We start from the raw sequence: 22,918 nt of genomic DNA on the forward strand, positions 1-22,918 counted from the left end.
TCAGTGATGGCTAAAGAAAAATGTGTTAAAAGTGTACTGCTTAAGCAGTGGGTTCAAGGATATGCAACTATAACTGATGGTGTCCCTATACTCTTATGTATAGTAGAAAAACTATCAATAATAGTAAATTGCTTAAAATAAATGAGTTTTTTTTAACAGTGCATATTTTGTTGTTTTTAGTGCATATATCCTGGTTTTTGAGTGAATACGTGCAAGTATATTTTGCTATTTTTTAGTGCATAATGAATCCGCCCCCCACTGATAATAGATGTGCATATCAGCCAGAACCTCAATCAGAGATATAAGTCAAATGTTGTATATTAACAGACTTGGTACATATACTTGTAATTAGCAAGGACGAAGAATAATGTAATGACAATTATATTGAAATATTTTGCGTAGTTGTATAGTGTAAAATTGAAAATTCATTAATATTTTTACTCATAACTACCCAAGAACATGTTCTTTCCTCTCATCTATGCACTACAGCCACACGAGACCTAAGGCTGAGCTGAGTTCCTGCCCTCTAGTAGTCAATTATGTAACCACCAGACAGGGTTGCTGTGCTGCACAGTTAATGCTGCTAGTCAGCTCAGGTGTAATTAATCAACTTTTCTGTTATGAGTGTGCCATCTACAGTGGCTCCCAAATTTTCCCAAACAGCAGCTAGGTGAACTCCATTTTATTTATTTATTTTATTTATTTATGCCTATAACAGGGCAAAGCCCCAATTACAATAGACAGTACAGATATTCGTTAAAAAAAAAACATACTTAAAAAATGTTTTGGGAATAGCCAGAAATCGAACTCGGAATCTTCTGGTTCATAATTATACAAACTAATCTCTACGCCAAAGAGGTAGTCATGATTCTATTGAGGATTGCACAAGGCAAATGCAGAATCTATTACTTTTTTTTTAATTTTCTGAGATGATAATATATTCTTCACAAATATTGTTTGTGTAGACTGATCTTTGTAATTTTTTCATCCTATATTAAATCCAGACGTTTGAGATGGGCAGGGCATGTAGCACTTATGGGCGAATCCAGAAATGCATATAGAGTGTTAGTTGGGAGGCCGGAGGGAAAAAGACTTTTGGGGAGGCTGAGACGTAGATGGGAAGATAATATTAAAATGGACTCACATATCTATAAAAAAAGATTGCTGTCATTCCTAATATAATTTTATAACATTTATTTGTTTGCAGATCTCGCAGCAAGTTGGGACAGTTGTGTGCGGTTCAGCTGCCTTAAGCACGGCTTGACAGTGCACACTTCGTTTGACGTAGTGTCACCTTTCCCAAAGTTCCAACCAACAGTTTGCATGAAGCGGGAGGGAGCAGTGGTGTTCAACACAGGCAACTTCCTGCATGTGCTACATGCCGAGCTGGAACACCTAACAAATGGCACAGCCACTGCAAGTAAGCCTGGCACAGAAAATCCGGATCAGAACCCGTCTGGTGATGGCGTCAGGCAAGATCTGCCTCTTGCACACGAGTTGGATGATGGCGACCAGGAAACACGAGTGTATGACACCCGCTCCCGCACTGTTCTGCACAGGAAGCAGGAAGTCGTTGGTGACTCACCATCTTCGAGACAAGATGACTGTAGATTTGGTGCTAATAGTTGTTTACATAGAAATGCTACCTTAGACAGTGAAAGACATGCGCACAGGGGCAGGGTCTCCAGGGTTGTCTTCGAGGAGGAAGATTATGACGATGATATTGATGATGATATTGGTGCTAGTGACGACGTGATTTCTGGTAATTCACAACAGATATTTTTTAGTTCTAGGAACAGAATGTGTTCGGAGCCAGATGCAGAACACTTCCTCTTAACCAGGCATGGGGCAGTTGCAAAGAGCAGCAGTGACGACAATTTAAGACTGGGCTCAGAGTCTCGCCTTGTGAGTGCCTCTGACAGTATTCTACGACAGGTCATGAAGGCAAATAGTAAGAGTAATGAAAGTGATAATAAAAGACTTGACAAAGAAAGCCAAGAAAAAATGTTTAAATCTGAGGCCAAGACAGGTCATTGTACAAAAGATTTTGAAGCATTGTCCATCAGGGAGCGGCTTGTGAGAGATTTCAGAGATGGCATCTTCAGCGGTCGTATCACCAGATCTCAAACGTCGCGAGCTACTGGACGATTTGAAACAGTAGACTTTACCTCAATGGATGAGAGCTGTAAAACTGATACAGAGAAGATAAGAAAAAATGAATTCTTGCAGATATCTCACGTTTCTGAGAAGTTGAGGTATGCCACTGGGGATGTGGCTTGGAAGGAAGGGGACTTAAGCGGTGTTTGCAACAGAGAGAGTCGAATCATGGATTCCACCCAGGAATTAAACATAACTTGTGGCAATGCCAATCCCACCACCTCACAGGAGACCGGATCTTCTGTTACGCTTATGTCTCCGAATCCAGGGACACTACTCATGGTGAACACAACTGAGGAATCCGAGAGTGACGACTGTCAGTCAAATCCTGACAAGAGGAGGGAAATTGTAACACCGAGCTCATCACGATCCAGACGGATTCGTGGTGGCGCGACTGTGAAGCTCAGCAGTCCTCTGCCAGCTCTGCCTGCCAACAATACTCACAACAAGATTGCAGAAGCTGAGAAGGCTTATGAGTTTACTGATGATGGTCTGGAACCTGGCTGTGAGAAACTTAGCTCATTCCGTCGTCGCCGTCTTGCCGATAAGAAGTATGAGTTCTGCGAGGAAGGAGAAGACGCAGAGAATATAGTTCCTTTTAGATTGACTCGTCGCAGAGAACTGTCACCTCGACTTCGTTCGCCACCTCTGTACCTCTCTCCATCTCCACTCTTGTTGAATCATCGAAGACGACATCATGAAACTCTGTCAGACCCACCAGAACTCGTGATATCTGGTCCTCGGTCACCACAGATCCTGGCTAGTGATATCCACCCAATAACCCAGACAGCAAACCACTTGGAGACGGATAAGGTTGTGCTACGTCCCCTGAATCGTAACACGGCAGCTACTCTCCTCCTCTCCCCACGAGACCGTGATAGCAATGGGGACTGGGTCAAGAACAACAATAGTCGTAAGTTATCTGTACCTGATGCCATAACACTACCTGAACATAACTCTCTGGAGAAACCAGAGAATACAGCAGCACAACCAGGCAACCTCACCCCATCCAGTGGAACTCGTATTGCAAAGAAGGAATTGGCAAGTCCCTCACTATCGAGTAATGTGAATGGAAGCAGCAACACTACTAGATGTATTGTCCAGTTGAAGCGACGTTATATCGAAGTGGATGATGAGCTGGTGTCTGTTATAACTGATATAGAAGGTAAGATGATAGATTATATATAGTGATTTTCATTACCTTACTCTTTACAGTTTTACTGATTATTACTAGACTAGGAGGAAAATATTGTTGGGTGTAAAATGGAAATTATAGCAATCGTAGCTTGAAGACAATGCTCTTCTGTGTTATAGCTTAGTATGGAGCCTTCTGCTGTATAAATTATGAACAGAGAGTTTGATATTAAGCCATATCACCTGCTCTGAGAGCTAGCTGGCATAGAGAGACTGTTCTAGTTATTTTTTTTCAGCAGTAGTACCCTGAAGGCTCTTCTGAGATTTCAGCAGACTGTCCTAACATCTTTCTGGTATAATCCCATTTTGTTTTGGGACTGACAAGACACTTGTTCTTCCATCCTTTTCTTTTTAAATTTTCTTCAGGGTTTAATTTGCCACATGATGATTTGAAAAGAAATGTACGATAATCTTGCAGATTCCAGTGATGTTGTATCAATGTTGTTTATATCTTTTGCGTACAAGTTCAGACATGGGCCATTCAACCAAACGTCACCAAGTGGAGTATTAATTTATCCTTCAGATGTTTCCAGGTGAATTTCATGTCGGTTGCTACTGCTTTTACTTTCGAGGCACCAGTACTTTCAGTCTCTCTACTCCCATGTGTGACGTGATGTTTTAGTATTTACAACTGTATAAAAACTAGTTGAGGTGTTGCTAAGGTCACATCAATGAGAGGATTTCCACAAATGTCCATCCAACTGTCTGACATCATTATGAGGAATTCAGTTTCTGTGCTACTTTCGCGTGGATTTTGTTATATTCTTTGTCAAAACACTTGATAAACTTTGAACTTGATACTGCTATATCTTCAATGTTTACTTTTACCTGTTCATCAACGCCAATATTTTCAGCTGTACCAACAACAGAAGACATTTTTTCAGCAACTTAGCTTGCACATGTGCCAGGAGACTTTACTATTTCATTAAATATGCAATGGATTTTTTTTTTTAATACTTCAGAGAATTTGTTAAATTTTTTCTCATTTTGTTGGCATTGTGTGCATATATCTGTCCATAATGGAGACACTTCTTAGTAATTTTTTCATTGTCTCCAATTTCTGTGAACTATTCCTACACTTATATTTTTTTGGCATTCTTAATTACTATCAAGACAGATGAAAACTGTACATGTGCCCGAAGGTGTAAGTACAACTGTGAACTTCGACTTCTTTTTCAGATGATGACTTCAGTGAAAGCACTGGTTACCATTGCGCACTCCCTGTTGAGGTTCATGGTGCTGGTTATGCTCAGTTGCAAATGATCTCAAATACCAAGGCTGGGAAACTAGTAAGTTACTTTGTGAAGAATTATTTTCTATCTCCTCTGTAAGCATATTTATAATGAGAACTACTTTAAATTCTCATGAGGCTAAGTATGAAAATTGTTATTCTTGTTGTTTTCTAATTGCGTATTTATTTATTTTTTTACTTTGCAATCTAATACATGAACTTTTTTCATTCTTTTATTGCTGTCGGGGCTTTCTCAATTCTCATGTTCTTCATTGTTTGTGTTGATGTATGCTTGACATCTGTACAGATAACACTAGCCAACAGTGAATATGTAACTGCGATGAAATAAATGTTTTAATCCAATGCCACCAGGTTGTCTTTCGACATTTCTGGTCTTCTCTCCTGCCCGTGGCTTAGTTGTAACCCACTACTGAGGTTGGGGTGCCTGGAAGCGGAGTTACATTACCCCGATGATGTGATAGGATGATTATGATAATGTGGTGCCAGGAGAGGTCTTAAATCTAAACTTAACCTAAATTCCAGACCGTGGACGAATATAGGAATAATCCCCACACAATGCCAATGTAGGTTGCCGGGACGACCGTATAGCCATCTGTAGGCATTTTCAAATCAGAAGTCAGCAACAGCATTTACTATCTTACCACTTACCTCCCTTGCTGCATTGGTAACAATGTTCTCTACTATACCAGACTATTTTATTCACTATTGCCTAATGTATAGCAATGTATACGATGAAATAAATGTTTATGAACTATATCGACCACGCTGATAACGAAAATGACAATCAAAAACTCGAATTAGCTCTCGTTTCCAAGTTAAAGGGAACAGACAGACATGGGTGGAAGTAGACTAAAGAAACCTACTCCTAGGCAAGTTGGACTAGGACCATCCAAATAAAGTAAGTGGAGACTAAGTAAAGTAAACCAAGGGGCACAGTATACCAATGGATATTCTGACTTAACTACTGGGATTTCTTTTTAATTATTGATAGTTGTCAGGTATGTCTATTTCCTTGCTGAAGCATAATTTACATGACTGCCAACATAGATTGTTTTGGAAGTAATACAACAAATAATGTTAGGCCTTGTACTAAGTATTGATATTAACCCCCTGGGTTATACTACAGTAGTATATTGTAAAACACTTCTATATATATTTCAACTGTTAAGATGGATATCTGAGTTCATCACCCAAAGATTTTGTTCTACAACTTATGGATCAGCAAGTTCTAAATATAAACAGACTCACTTGGGCTTACCTCAAGGTGCAGTATTAAGCACAACACTATTCAACATATATAACGACCTACCACAAGAGCTGGAAAAACATGACACTAAAACAGCACTCTTTGCTGATGATTTGGTTATTTGGACGTCACATAAAACCAACGCAGTAGAGAAACTTCAAAATTCCATCCAGTCATTGTTAGTGGCACTTGAAATTTGGTGTTCAAATAATATGATGTCAGTGAACACAGAAAAAACAAACTTTCAACTCTTCTCATTAAGAAAGAAACCAGTGAAAATAAATCTAAACTATAGTTACAAAGAACTGAAAATGCAAAATACCTGGGTATACATTTCGACAATAAGCTCACATGGAGAAATCACATTGAACAGATCAGCACAAAGACAACAAATCGTTTTAAATTACTAAAAAGACTGGCAGGAACGAAATGGGGTAGCTCAAGGAGTACACTCAACACAACCTACAACACATACGAGGCCTGTCTAAAAAGTATCCGACCTTAAATTTTCTCCTGCAAAGTAGTGATTCTAAGGCGGCGCCACTGTGCATGGTGGAAGGAGGAACCGTAATGCGCATGCTTGAATTTTTTCACCGCATTCGCTTGTGACAGTCACTGGCTGGTGGTCGCCAAGTAAGGTGCTGTTCTAAGTGTTTGTCGGATTTAGTTTTCTCGCAAGATGACTGAACGAATTGAGCAAAGATACTGCATCAAATTTTGTCAAAAGCTTGATTATTCTCAAAGTCAAACAATTCGTAAGATTCAGCAGGTATTTGGGGAAGATGCGATGGGTGTAACACAAATTAAGGAGTGGTTCAACCGATTCAAAGATGGCCGCACATCAGCGGAGAGTGAGCAGCGTTGTGGCAGGCCCCAAACTGCTCGGAGTGCAGCTGTTGTTGAGAGGGTGCGAAATTTGGTGATGGCAGATCGTCGTTTGACCGTGCGGGAGATTGCCGAAGAGGTTGGAGTGAGTAAAGATTCTGCACATGCAATTTTGCGTGATGATTTGAACATGAACCGAGTGGCTGCGAAATTCGTGCCCAAGTTGTTGTCCCCGGAACAAAAAGACCTCCGTCGTGACGTTGCGCAGGACCTTCTGGACACCGCCAACACTGATCCTGGGTTTCTGAACACCGTGATAACTGGAGATGAGTCATGGGTGTATGGGTACGACTCAGAAACAAAAAGACAGTCGTCGCAATGGAAGCATTCCGAGTCTCCAAGGCCGAAGAAAGCGCGGCAGGTGCGAAGCAAAATCAAGGTGATGCTGACTGTTTTCTTTGATGTCCGTGGAATTGTGCATCACGAATACGCACCGGAAGGACAAACGGTGACAAAGAAGTACTATCACGATGTTCTCTGGCGACTCTGTGATGCAGTTCGGCGCAAAAGACCAGACATGTGGACGGCGAACAACTGGCACTTGCATCACGACAACGCCCCCGCACATTCATCCCAATTGATCCACACTTTCTTGGCCAAACATGGAATTACAACCGTTCGCCAACCTCCCTACTCTCCAGACCTGGCTCCTTGCGACTTCTGGTTGTTTCCAAAATTGAAGACACCACTGAAAGGATCCCATTTTGAGAGTAGAGAAGAGATAATGCGGAACGCGACGACGGAGCTGAACACCATTCCAAAAGAAGACTTCCAGAGGTGTTTCCAGCAGTGGAAGGATCGGTGGGCTAAGTGTGTGCAAGCACAAGGGGCCTACTTTGAAGGGGATTAGGGTCCCAACCCCGTCAGGTATTTGAAATATTTTTTCTGGCTAAAGGTCGGATACTTTTTAGACAGACCTCGTACATAAAGCCTATCTTAACGTACTGTGGTGAAGCACTAATAACCTCATCAACCACAAATAAACAGATATTAAAACGCACTCAAAACCAAGCTTTACGTCTCATCGCTGGTGCAATCAAAACTACTCCAATTGAAGCCATGCAAATAATCACATCTAATAAACCAGTTGTAACAGATCTTGAAACACAAGCCCTTTTAACCTATGAAAAATTAAGAAGGCTTCCAAATGGGATAAATGGAGTAAATACAAAGATTCTGAATTTACATTGAGGACCCAAAATGGATACATACAAGAGGTAGAAAAGCTTAAGCAAATTCTAGAAATACCAAGTGAAAAGGAAAACTTGATGTCTCGATATAATCCACTTAATAACTTCAAAGTAGATTGCTGCCTTGATCTTGATGAAGTCTTCAACAAAAAAGATATAAATCCAGAAATAGCAAAAGCCATTGCCCTACAAACAATTAATAGAAAATATCCACAAAAGGACTGGTTGTACATTTACACTGATGGATCTCTCATGGATCAAAATGAAGGAGATGGAGGAGGAGCTACTTGCCAATACTTTTCTCTTTATAAAAATGTTGGCAAGTACACAACAAATTTTGATGGCGAAGTTGAAGCCATTTATACATCACTTCAAAATGTAATTGTTTGGCTAAACCAGTGCAAAAACATAGTCATCCTGTCTGACTCCAAAGCTGCAATTCAGTCCGTCAGCTCAACTACATCCCCTAAAATGGAAAAAGTAAAAGAAATTCATTGCATGGTAAAACAAATTCAAATGCTAAATAAAAAAGTGGTCTTCCAATGGATCCCGGCCCACTGCGGACTGAACGGTAACGAGAAAGCAGATATGTTAGCAAAGAAAGGAACTTATATCAACTTAAAAACAAATTTCAAGTTCCCATATGAATCAATAAAGCGAGTCATAAAAAGAATAAGTTACAGCGAACAGGCAAAACATCAAAATTCAAAATGGAAAGAATCATTCAAAGATCCAAAACTAATTCCTGATCTACCTCGAAAATCTGCCGTGGCCATGTTTAGATGGATTACTGGTCATGATTGCCTCAGTAAACACCTCCATCGTATTGGAGTACTGAATTCACCTAAATGCTTACTGTGCACCAGAGAAGAGACATGGAGATGGAGCACCTGGCTAATTGTGAAACTCTTAGGACATTTGTGGACCTTCCATCAAAATATTGGGAAGCAAGAAGAATGAGGACTTCATTGTTAAATCCAGAGCATAAGATGCACGCTCGTGCGCGCGCACACACACACACACACACACACACACACACACACACACACACACACACACACACACTCACTTACTCTCTCTCCCCCCTCTCCCCCTCTCTTCCCTTCTCCCCCTCCCTCCCCCCTCTCCCCCTCCCCCTCTCCCTCTCTCTCTGTCTCTCTCTCCCTCTTTTTTTTGTGAATTAGTCAGACAATTCTTAGCTGTTGTTTTTCTAAAATGTGCCAACACCAGTTTTTGTAAAAATTAGGAGCTTGTGATCTTGTTATGTGTTCATATTATTTTCCTTGAAATTTATTTTGGCTTCATGTGTATTTTGACCTATTTTAATGTGTTTTTTAAGCTTCGTTGTGATGTTTTATTAACTTTATAATCATTTTTTGCCTCCCTTTTTTGAATCAGTTAAGTACAGTTTCATTGTCCAATATTGCCCTGTTAAAGCAAAAAGTCGTATCTGCAAAAAATTATGATTTTGAGTTAAGAAGTGTATGTGCATGATGAAAATGTTTTGTATCATATTACTAAGCCAGAAAGTTGTAACTGCAATAAATCGAATTGTTCACATAAATTTAACGTAAGTATCTACTAAAGCTGCCTGTATAAGAGACGAGCACATATAGCCTACCTCTTAACTCAAAAACACAACTTTTGCAGATACAACCTTTTGCTTTAGCAGGGCAGAATAGATTTATTTGTTTAAAAATTTATGCTGCATCTGTGGCTCAACACTAACACATTGGTCTTTCAACCAGATGGCCTGGGTTCAGTCATGATGGAATTTGTAATTGGCAGAGCAGACATTGCAGAAGTTGCAGAAGGTTTTTCTTGGAGTACTCCCATTTCCCTCTATTATTCCACCGACACTTTCCACCTCCCCCTCATTTCATCTATCATTTGCAACACTAAAAATAGGCTGGGGTGAAGTCTTAGGGGTAGTACAAATTTCTTCTTTGTTTTTGCGTGTTAACAATGTTGAGGCCCTTACACTAGATAACATTTTTTTTTTCCCGTTGTTTATTATGTAACTAAATGAAAATGATCGTAATAAAAAAATAATATTGTCAAAATTTATCTGTAGTCACCATATAAGAATACAGACTATTTGTTAATTGGACTGATATTCAATTAATGCTTTGCTGCAGGATGAGAGAATTAAATTAAATGCAGCATTATATTTTGAATGTCAAACTTGGGCATGAAAAAAATACGTATTTTAACCATTTGCAATGCAGAAGACACATCCCTGCAGTATATATTGACTACACCCCAACTCTGGCTACTAGCAACAGGCATCTATAATGAACACCGATCAAAATACCCCTCATTTCTCGTAAAAAACAACAACTGAATAGACTACAGTGGACTATAGTGGACTTTATGTTGTCAGCAAACAGCTGGATACATTAGGAAGATTGATAACCATTTGCAAATAATGAGTGTTGTATGCATTTTTATTATCTTTATTGTATGAACTGACTTGCATGTAATTAAAATATCTGGCTGATATATCTTTTGTGTTAACAGATGGCACCATGTGTCCTTGTCCATCAGAGAAGTTTTGATGTCGAACAGTTCTGCCACGAGATAGCAGAGAGGTTATGCATCGAAGCTGGGAAAAAGTATTGGTTCTGCAACGATTACGATGTAGAAATAGTTGATGTGAGTTACAGATAAACATATTACCTCGTTTACATGTTTACTGATAACATTTTAGAATTTCTGCCATCCTTGCCACTTGATTAAAAAAATTATAGTCCACGTCTTAGCCAGATTTATTTTCACGAACAGGATAACATTGATGACAACTATTTTTACTTCTTTATTATACATTATACAGAATTAAAAAAAAAAGTGTTATGATATTGGATGATTGAACGATTTCGAATTTTCCTTGAAAATACACATTTTCAGCTTCCACTCTTCAAACCAACAAACTGGTTTTTAAATGCGTTTCATCTGTTTTCCGAAATTATTGGACACATGCGAAACCCCTTCTCACAAATTTCTGCATACATAAGATGATTGTTGATGTTTTCATGAATTAGTGGGAATTGTTAATTGGTTTTTGTCAGATGTATGATGTCGATCCTGTTCAATAAATTTATCAACACAATGCAGCAAATCATCCATATTAACAGGCAGATGCTGTTTGTTTATCATTTCTCACTCCCAACGTTAAATTATTAACACTATTGCTGCACTCTTGATTCATCCATAAACATCATCACCATAAACGTTTTTAATATGATGATGAATGTTACATAGTGGCCTATTGTCTGAGTGACAACTTATGAAAAAAGGAATACAGATGAAAAAAATACTACATACAGTAGCAACAAAACATTTATTTATTTTAAAAGCCTCCAATATATGTATGCTTTCTTCCACTCCGTGAAGAGTTCTAAAGAATTATTGCCAAAAAAAATAATTCATTACTTGAAGAATAAATGAAGAGAGAGATAAAAATTGTGATCTATTTGTGTCTGTTCTCTGTAGGCCTATAATCTAAATCTGTCTCTCTGTTCTGATGAAACGAACTTTCATGTACTTAGTTAACTGTTGGAAATGCTTCTCAATTGCGTATTTTGACTGCCTCCTTGATCTGGTGATTAGCATGCTGGTTTCCAAGTCTGGAGATTCCGGTTTCGATTTCCGGACTCAGCTCCCGGGAATTTTCCTTGAAAAAGAAAAGTTCCCTGGGTGTCTAATCTTAAAAAAAAAGAAAAAAACCATAATACAGTAGTATATCAGAATTGCTGCTGAGCAGAAACCTGAACACAAGTTTCAACATCGCATTTTAGTGAAGTAACGACATCTGTGAGTTCAGTCAGAAAGCAATAAGAAATACTAGAGAGTTAACAATGGATTTTAAAAAAAAATTGTGTGTCTGATGAACTTGGTAAAAGAATATTGTGTAAGTGGTATGTACTCTTTGCAGGTTTGTCCATTTTCTGGCGATGTGATTGCAATAGCATTAATGCGAATTCAGGCAACTATTAAGACAAAGGGACTAGCAAAGAGCCAAAGGTATGTATGGTTAGGACAGTAAATCACTTGTTTGATCAGCCTTGTACACAACAAATTTTTGTTTGAAGTCATATTATTGAGATGAATACACGTCATATGCTTAGTTTTGGAGTTCTGCTAGTCTGACATTTCAAAAGAATTTCATTTTTGAGATGAGAAATTTATTATGCCTTAGGACTGAATATCGTCTAGAAAATTTTGCCTTATGCTATCAAATGTTCTTTTACGTCCAAAAATTTGTGATGCAGTGCTCCATCTTAATTTGCCTTTTCAAGGAAGATTAATGGATTTCTTTATATTTCTTGCAAGCTATTATTCTTCACACAGTATGCACAATGTGCATACCTCATTTCAGTAGCTGCGAATAATGCGGTAAGGTCAGACAAGAAATGCAATAGAACCCCGGTTATCCGTCATCCTATGCGCAGTCTTTTTTTCTTTTTTCTTTTTTCTTTTTTTTTTATGCTACAGAAATATATTAAGTATTGTACATTATATTAGCACGTTATTTTTTCTAGAGGGTTATTACAATGAGAGGCACTAGGAATCAATTCCCCAATAAAATCCCCGAACTTTGGATAATGCCCAGAAAGCCTTATTGGGTGAAAGGAAATAATTAACAATTCATTTCCCTTAATAATAATAATACACTTAGGGAAAAAAAAAACCGGACACTTCTATATTTGCTTGTATTTTGTTGCCAGTTATTTAAAAATGAAACAAAACCCATTTAAACAAAATAATGTTTCATTTAGCACCTTATACGACAACATTTGAAAAAAAAAAAAATCTCTGATGAGAAAATTTACAAAAAATTACAAAGGGCGTATAACTATGGCATCGTTTGGTCTAACTGTTTTTTTCATTTTATGGTGCCTTAAACATTAAAAACTCTTTAGTAACGGGTATTACCCCCTCTGGCTTGAATAACTGCATCCATACGTCTTGGCATGCTCTCAATTTGGTTAGCAATGTCTTCTTGAGGAATAAGTTCCCATTCTTCGCCAAATGCTCGCCTCAACTCTTGTAACAATTCTGGTCTCAGTCGTCTATTCTTAACACGCCGTCCCAGCATGCCCCACACGTGTTCAATTGGGTTCATGTCTGGACTCCTTGCTGGCCATGGAAGAACCTGGATTCCCACTTCTTGGAGATAATCTCCGACCGCATGGGCAATATGCGGCCGTGCATTATCATGCATTAAAACAAAATTATCGCCTACAAATTGGCCAAATGGCACAACATGATCAGCCAAACATTCATTTATATACCTATCAGCTGTTAGTCTTCCATTTTCAACAAAAACCAACTCTGTACGAGCATCCGTACACACTCCTGCCCAAACCATCACTCCACCACCTCCATACGGCACATTTTCGGAAATGCAACACTGTGAAAATCGTTCTCCCCTCCTTCACCAAACTCTTTCACGTCCATCAGGTGAGCACAGATTGAAACGGGACTCATCGGTGAACAGAACACAGCTCCACTGTCCATTTCTCCAATCCCTGTGATCATTTGCAAAACGCAGTCGTTCAACTCGATGCATCCTGAGAAGTCTGGGACCAGTTGCAGGTCTACTTGATATCAGTCCACTTGCTTTCAACCTCCTTGTAACTGTTTTGGCCGAAATTGGGCGTCCATGCATGTTAACAAATTGCTGGGCTACACTAGTAGCTGGCAGGTTGCGCTCCCTAAGAACTCTCAACACCATATACCTGTCTTCATTTGGATTTGTAGCTCTTGGACGACCAAACTGGTCTTCTGGTATATTCTAGGGTCTCTCTATACCGTTTTATGGCATCATGGGTTGTGCTTCTAGCCATATTCATAACATTTGCAATGTAACGTACACTGCGTCCATCATTGTAAAGGGCTACAGCCACATCTTCAGGTCGCATCTTGTTTTAAGACAAATGTTACAACCCCACTTAAACTCAGAAAATGTAAAAATAAAGAAATAACGAATGATAACGATAATGAAGCACAAAATGGTTGAGACAAAATTGTTATAGCTGAGACTCCGAAAGTAAAATTGGAATATTTGGTTGTAATGGCTTGTTTATAAAACAAAAAAACAATCAACAATGTATACACGTCTCCATAACAACAGATGGCTACCATAATATTGTATGAGAAGATAATGTTTTGCAAAATACCAGCAAATATTAAAGTGTCCGGTTTTTTTTGTCCCTGAGTGTAGTTTATTAAAATGAATAAAGACAAAGATAACTTAGTTCAAAAAAAAGAAAAACAAATTCCATTACAATAAGAAAAATATGATAACATTCTTAACAATACATCCATTACCCTAACATTTCCCCAAAATGAAATAAAATTTAACAATAGAAAAATCATTCCCTACCAGCCATACCATTCGTGGATAAGAATTGTAACAAAAATTTACATACACCAAAATACCAAAAGCTAAAAGCTAAAAGAAGGAACCAACTGCCATAATATGTAGAGAAAAAGGAGCAAAATCACAACCCATGCTTCACTGCTATTTTAAAACTGACCTCACTTAACATGGTCCGTTAGAAAAACACTGTGAGCCATATATTGTCCTAATAAAATAAGGTTACCACGTTAATATCCACAAAATAGTTCTCGTTACGAGTGATTTCTTACAAGAAATAGAATTGGTAACCTGTAACACTCAGACTTATTTACTAGGACACGTGATCTTTGCATGGTGAGCATGTTACTGTTTGTTGTCCTGTTGCACAATTTGGAATAATAGTCGTACTTTTTCGAGGAAGAAGGACGCACAGTCACTGTTTAAGGAGTGTTTAGCTCGTGAGGGCAAGTATTTGGACGAAATTATCTTTAAAACAAAGTGATGTCTAAATGTCAAACATTGTTCTGTAAGATGGCAAAATAAAATTTTGAATAGGATCTTTGTTGCTCATCTTATTTGTGTTTCTAATCGGGGAGATCATTCTGCTGGACCCTGTATTAGTTAAGATTTCATAGCTATCAATTTGTTATGGTTTAAGGTAGATGGCCTTACGTCAAATCTCCAACTTGTAGGACCAAGTCTCTGTAGCAGTGTGGCCTAGTTGTACCACCAGACACTTGGGTAGCTCAAGACTCCAGTATTACCAGTTCCTATAAATTGTAATGTAGAATCTTTTAAATAATAGTTGAATAAAATAAATTACGTATAAACATTAGTGTCCCGTGCTGTGGCATCGTTGTCTAAGGCATCCTACCTAGGACTCGCGTTACGGAATGCATGCTGGTTTGAGTCTTCATGGAGGAAGAAATTTTCTCATGAAATTTCGGCCAGTGTATGGGACTGGTGCCCGCCCAACATCGTGATGCACTTGGGAAGCTACGATAGGTAGTGAAATCCAGTTGCGAAAGCCAGCAATAACAAACAGCACGATACTTCCATTCTGGTTGGATGATCGTCCACCTCTGCTTCGGCATGTGCACGTGAGCAGCCGGCTGTGTGCCACAGATTATTATTATTATTATTATTATTATTATTATTATTATTATTATTATTATTATTATTATTATTATTCACAATATGATGAAGGAACTGAATTGTTTTGAAACATGTAAAATGTATAAGCTAATGGAAATGTGTCATCTTTGTGGTACCCAGTTTTTGTAGTAAGTTAATATTATAACAGTGGTTGATGGAATTAGCATTATTTTTGTTTAGTTTGCTTATGTTTATCAAGACTAAAGTGTAAGAATAAGAAACACTGAAATATTAAACACTAAATCTTTTGAACAGCTGTGTATGTCTTTTTATGTTGTATAACTCTTTGTTTTTTTTTTTCAGATACCTTAATATTTAGGAATAATTTTTTCTCTGAACAGTAAACTTTTAAAAATATCTGATCTATAGGTGTTAATTTGGACCATTTCTTCGTTATATGAAAGTTGGTAGGTTTGTAATTATGCCACTGTGGTGAAAGGGTCAGATGCCTTCATTCAAACAACACTTAATGTGCCTATCTCATAGATAAATTGACTCAAAAATGTTAAATATGAGCAGGAGACATACAAAAAAATAAATTCAGTACTAGAAGTTGGAAAACATTTCCATGAGAATACTTGGTTGATATCTGATGCAGAACACTTGACAAAAAAAAAATATATATATAAATTAAGTTCCTAATGTCTTTAAAATGGAGAAATTTATTTTTTTAAGTATACCATTAGCCGAATGGCTACTGCTCCGGCTTTTCACACTGGTAACCTGGGTTCGAATCCTGCCGGGTCCAACTGGAATTTGTGGTGGACAGAGATGGTGTTTGGTAGTAGAGTTTCGTGGGGTACTCCCGTTTGCCCTCCTAGCATTCCACTATTGTTCCATAAATCATTCATCATATATACTGGGTGTTCATTTCAAAGTGCGTCGTGATGTCACTGTTGTGAGTCAGCAATTTGAAGTGAGTTTCAGCTTTTATGTCAGAGAAGTTGCCCATTAATTAAGGCGTTCAATCTGAACTTGAGAACGTGTACAGTATAACTTGAACGTCATAGCAACAGATGGCGGTCTGTACAGTCTGTGTGCTACCATAACCTCTTTCGAACTGTGTTTTGCGCGGGCAAGTCGTACGCAGGATATTTGTTATCAACGGTTGCGTACGGCAACATTCCACAATACAAATCAAATGCTCCGTGTCCATATTGACCGTCGAAGTTAATGTCAACAAATACGTAAGTAAACTCACCTCAGTACGTGTTTCCAAACAGTTCACATTCCTGCCACTACCGGTGTTACCGTACATATCGGTAAGTACTCTTCAGAATTAACACCGTACTTGCTAGGCAACTTCTCTGGCACATAGGTAATACACCTCTGCGGAAATGAAGGAAGATTGAATTCTTTAGGCTCATCGGCTAGCCACATGATCGCATACAGCGAACCATGATACACTTTGAACTGAACACTCAGTAGTGTTATATAATTCGCCTTCTATAGTGCACTAAGGACAATGCCTTCATGGCGGCTAAAATAACTACAAGCTTCAGCGAGTTGTCCACTAGATGGGGACACTTGGGTGAATGATGCAAGTCAAACACCCGCCATTAGTTAAAAGAAAAACATTCTGAAGTATCAGAGTTGGTATAATGAGTGGCTACACAGATATGAAATGATGCACGCAGGCATCCAGTGAGCAGCATGGAGCGACAGCAGTACCAGGGAAGTTGCAAATTCGTGTGGAATGTGGACACAGGGCATTATGCAGTGGTGTGGACACGGGCTCTGCATGAGGTTGATCCCAATGACACCATTGACATGGACCCATGGAATCCAGCCAGGGACCTGGCTGTCAAACTCAGGGAGGACCTTCACGATGTTCCCATGTTCCAGTCTGTGAAGACAGTGACCAATGAACTAGTACTTAGAGGTAAGTTCCAACACAAATAAATAAAACATCAGGGTTTGCAACCTGGCCAATGGTCATGGATTTTAAGGTACAAAAATATCTTAGCATTGCTTCCCCTGGAAGAGAAGTAAAACCAGAGTTCCTTTGTTGTAGATTTGTAGTGCATGTGCATGAAGATGTGTGTGTATGCGTGTATGTTTTTTATATGCTGGAAGGAAAGTTGAAGGGGAAATTAATAGAACTGTACAAAATGGTTTTAAATGTTACCATAGTTCAGGACTTATTTTGGAACAAGGATGTACCAGAGAATTGTAAAAAATAATGTATAAAATATACTTCAGGCCAGTCTTAACATATGGAGTAGAAACATGAGTATTACCACAGTCTACTATATACAGTCACGAAGCTTGGGGTGATTTTTAGCATTTGTCGTGATAGTTGCTAGCCGCTTGGAGCGCTGTAAGTACTAGAACAATAGACTGTGCCACAGCCATCGTGATCTAATACAGGCCGTAAGGCAGACCATGTAACTCGCTTAACTTGATCACGAAGGGTGGCGTTTCAACCATATAAATTAGTTGGAATGCATAAAGAGTAACATATATTTCTCTAAAATGTAGTGTAATTCCATTAATAAAATTTAAAACAATGATTATGAGACACTTCAGACATAATTCACTTGCGAGTTAAGATGTAATATTATTTATGGTGTGAAAATTACGTTGTTCGTATGTGTAATACCTGCCTTTATTTCGATTAAATATTGCGAAATTCTTGTACATTCATTTATGCACGATTCAATAATTTTCAATTGCATTGCACGGATATTTAGATATGTTGAAATTATAGGTTATGTTTACTGTACCAGTTGCCCCTTTCTGTCTAAATTTAGTGATCTCCAATGCCTTGCCATTCATATGAAAATTATGGGTTATGTTTACTATGTTTAACTTATATTCCTATTGTCAGACTCCAAAGCAGCTATTCTATCAATAGTCTCTAAACACACACTTTCATCTCAAACAGCAGAAATAACTAAAATGCTCACTCAATAAAAGAATTGTATTCCAATGGATACCATCCCATTGTGGAATCCTGGGAAATGAGAATGTGGATGCTTTAGCAAAGAAGGGCAGCACTGCTACTTACAGACCTGTTACTAAATCTACGTATTACTCTGTGAAAAGATTTATTAAATCTACATACTTAGACTTCAACAAACAAAATTTGATAACACAATCTCAAGGGAAAAAATGGAACTCTCTGCATCAAAATCCACAGTTAATTCCCGATTTACCACGAAAATCGTCTGTAGCTGCATTTAGATTGGCAACAGGCCATGATTGTTTGGCCAAACACTTGCATAGAATTGGAATATATCAGTACCCTAACTGCCCATTGTGCAACTCAAACGAAGAAATGGATTCGGAACACCTCAAAATCTGTGCTTCATTGGCTGGCTATGATAATATCTTTGAAAAATATTGGAGTGCAAGAGGTCGAATGACTTTATTGTCAAATGCCTGGCATTAGAAAACAACAACAACAACTTATATTCCTAAATTCGCAATTATACATTATAATTAAACATAAAGTCATGTATGACACCCGTCACATTCTATTTGTCTGTATTTTAATATTACAATTGAGTACTGAATTATTGTATTTATCTACTACCTAAGAGACGAAGTAACACAATCGTGCGTACACTAATTTCATAGGAGTGGTATGGTAAATTTTCTGTCTATAGTTTAGGAAGGTAGATGTGCTAAATTAAAATCACAATATAAATTCGTTTTTATTGAACCTCAAAATAGCTTCCATCTAAACTTAAAATGTTGATGCAAACAGATTATGTTAACACGTAAAATTCTCTTCACATTAAAATAACACAGTTTTGTAATTATTTCTGCAACATATTATGCAACAAGAAGTAAACGGAACTTTTGGACACATTACACTAAATAAAACTTAGCAATGATATGCAATAAAGCTACATACACTGAAACAGAAAACCCGAACATACATTACGGCCTGGTCTGGATTGAAAAGGCATTGACTGTGCCGTATTTCGCTTTGTTGTGAAAAGTTGTGTAAACCACAGAACAACAATATAACTGTGAAATGTTCGTTATCGGTTGTAATAACTGTAAATGTAAATATGGGACAAGGAGACGTTTGTGATTCTATAAATATTGTAAGAAAAAGAGGTCAGAGTTATCCTTCTTCCGAAAGATCCAGGAAGGTGACTTTATAAAATATAATATATGCTTTATGAAAATAATATATAAACCTTATGTGTTTCATATTTCAAAAGTCGAAGGAAGGTGTTAATTTTTTCAAAAGAATACGATATCGAAAGTACAATACATTTTATCCTCTGCTGGGAAAAGGTCTGTGATGAGGTGATAGTAGCGATCCTGGTGGTGAGCAACTATCTATGGATGTGTATTTCAACTGTCTATGTTTGCATATTTAGTAAGTATTGAGCTTCGTAACTGTATATAATAGACTGTGGTATTACTCAAGAAATAAAAGTAGATTGCAAGCTGTGGACATGAAATTCCTCTGAAGCATTCTAGGTAAAACATGAATGGATAGGATCCAGAATGCAAGTTCAAGAAGAACTGGGAATAACAGATTTATTAAAAGTTATGAAAATTAAAAAATTGAAATGATTTTGTCACTTCAAAAGAATGTTCTGAACCTGTGAGATAATAATTGTGTGTTTTTACATAACTGCGATTTTTTTCAGTTTGTAATTGTACACAATTAGAGATCTTGTGAAGGCCCTGAATATCTGTCCCACTTCTTCCTTTACTTTGTTAAGAACATAAGTTTAAGTGATTCTCAAAATAGTTTGTAGCCTAAAATACATAATTATTATTGTATTTACATTTCTTTATTGTGGACAATGTAGCATGCTTGTGTTCTCCTTTCACCTTCAGTTTTTCATGTTTTATTTTTTATTTATATTTATTGTTCTTCTAATTGCATGTGGGAGTTTTGTTTTTCTGGACTTTAAAGTTGTTGTTGTTGTTTTCTAATGCCAGGCGTTTGACAATAAAGTCATTTGACCTCTTGCACTCCAATATTTTTCAAAGATATTGTCATGGTCAGCCACTGAAGCACAGATTTTGAGGTGTTCCGAATCCATTTCTTGATTTGAGTTGCACAATGGGCAGTTAGGATTAGTTAACAACAACTTCAGAAAGAAAACAACACTGATTTCCTCTTGTATGTAACTGTATAATATTATTTTTTTGATTCACAAAACTCTTCATACAATTCATTAGAGTTAACAAAATTCTGCAAATAAAAGATACCTACAGCATCTTCAAAATCACAATATTGGATTTTATCTCTGCATATTAGACTCCGGTTTGAAAATAATTATATTGCGAGGATAAAAACGTAATATGGAAGAAGTATTTTAAGGTAAAAAACGTAAGAATACAGAAAAAATGTACAATCCTACCATCCTTCAGCTGGAAACAACAGTGCATACTAATTTTCATTGTGGTATGTCGCAGTTTTCTTACTCAAGAGTTGCTACTCAGTCTCCAAATCTTTCCCCTTATATTTTAAGTGTTAATTTTTTTATCTCTCACCTGTGTTCTTCAACATTAGCTGATTAAAATGGTATAATGAATAACAGATGACTCTGTATAATTGCTATACTTGTATCGACTTCTTTGAAGTGCATTGATAATTTAGCAGAGTGATTGTGCATATGAAGAGGTCATCAGTTCTCAATGAGCAAGCAACCGAGTAAGACGTGATTGACCGTGAGCCTGCTAACTTAGCAAAGTGCAGTAGTATACGGAAGCCGGTTCATAGTGATTAATAAGCGAGGTGAAAGATCTGTGGAGAATGGATACCACAAGTCTAAAGGCGACCATCGATAGTATTAACAAAAAATTGGAAGATCTACAAAAGGAAAACAATATATTAAAAAAGAAGCTGAAATACTTAGAAGAAGAGAAAAGGAGGAACAACTTAATTTTCTTTGGTATTGAAGAACAGGTGAAAGAACAGTCTATGGACACGTATGAAGTGATAGTAAATGTGTCCTGGGAATGGTTAGGCATTGACATTGGGAATGGTCAAGTGAAAGAGGTGTATAGAATGGGGCATGGGGAAAATAGGCCCATATTGGTCTGACTAGCAAACCGGATGATTAAAGAGAAAATCATGTATTGTAAGAAAGCATTGAAAGACTCGAGCATTAGTATAGATGAAGATTTTGAATACGAGGTGAGGTGTAGAAGAAAGGTGTTAGTGCCGTTTATGAAAGCAGCTAGGAATAATGGACATTATGCAAAATTAATTAAGGACAAATTGAAAATTAACGGGGAGTTATTTGATGTTGAATTTTGTTTGGAAAACTTGAATGCGTCGGAAAATGGAGAGAATATTGACGAAAGTAAAAGATTAGAGATAAAGGAGAGAGTTAGAAAGATTGTTAATAATAGTGGAAGAAATAGAAAAGGTAAAGTTGTGGAAGACATGAGGGCAGTGACTCAGGTGATAGCGAGGGAAAAATGTCGAAAGAATCCATCGTCAGCAAATTCCACTCAGGCGGTGAACCCTAAGGCAACAGCTGCACCATCTAGTAGACGACCAGTAATGATGTCACCCCAAGGCCAAGCCAGCGGAACAAGCATAGTGTCAGATGGCAACAGAGTTGGAGAAAGGCAGAAGGGGAGAGAGAGGAATGCTGAACCGACGAAAGAAGAGACTGGTGAATGAGGAAGTGAAATAAGTGCGGGGAATAGAAGGGGAAGTATTGAGTGTGTAAAGCATGCCAGGAGTGCGAAAAGAGGGGGCAATAGTGGAGAAAAACCTGTCTATAATCTGAGGAAATGGTGCATCAGTGGGTTGAAATAATAGTAGATGCAGCTAGGTAATGGATAAATAGAAGTGAACTGTTATACGTTTTTCAGTGTTAAATAGTGTTATAAATAAAGTGAAAGCAATGTTGCTAGGATACGAGCGCTAATGTGTTGTGTGAGAAGAATTTAGACAGTGAATATAATAATATTTCAAGTTTTTAGTGAAATAGTCAATAAGGGTTAGGTCTTATACTTACTTACTTACTGGCTTTTAAGGAACCCGGAGGTTCATTGCCGCCCTCACATAAGCCTGCCATTGGTCCCTATCCTGTGCAAGATTAACCCAGTCTCTATCATCATATCTCACCTCCCTCAAATCCATTTTAATATTATCTTCCCATCTACGTCTCGGCCTCCCTAAAGGTCTTTTTCCCCTCCGGCCTCCCAACTAACACTCTATAAGCATTTCTGGATTCGCCCATACGTGCTACATGCCCTGCCCATCTCAAACGTCTAGATTTAATGTTCCTAACTATGTCAGGTGAAGAATACAATGCGTGCAGTTCTGTGTTGTGTAACTTTCTCCATTCTCCTGTAACTTCATCCCTCTTAGCCCCAAATATTTTCCTAAGCACCTTATTCTCAAACAGCCTTAACCTATGTTCCTCTCTCAAAGTGAGAGTCCAAGTTTCACAACCATAAAGAACAGCCGGTAATATAACTGTTTTATAAATTCTAACTTTCAGATTTTTTGACAGCAGACTGGATGATAAAAGTTT

General features: G+C 37.8%; 1 protein-coding gene across 1 annotated transcript in view; it reads left to right on the forward strand.

The window, feature by feature from the left end:
- LOC138715003 (uncharacterized) overlaps positions 1–22,918 on the forward strand; it is a 48,257-nt gene that overhangs the window by 7,965 nt on the left and 17,374 nt on the right. The window contains exons 5-9 of the mRNA XM_069847377.1: positions 1,208–3,322; positions 4,531–4,640; positions 10,445–10,579; positions 11,859–11,947; positions 17,081–17,325. Coding sequence (XP_069703478.1) covers positions 1,208–3,322; positions 4,531–4,640; positions 10,445–10,579; positions 11,859–11,947; positions 17,081–17,325 — 2,694 coding nt within the window. The remainder of the gene's footprint in view (positions 1–1,207; positions 3,323–4,530; positions 4,641–10,444; positions 10,580–11,858; positions 11,948–17,080; positions 17,326–22,918) is intronic.

Source organism: Periplaneta americana, chromosome 15 (assembly GCF_040183065.1).
Source record: "Periplaneta americana isolate PAMFEO1 chromosome 15, P.americana_PAMFEO1_priV1, whole genome shotgun sequence".
Taxonomy (NCBI): Eukaryota; Metazoa; Arthropoda; class Insecta; order Blattodea; family Blattidae; genus Periplaneta; species Periplaneta americana.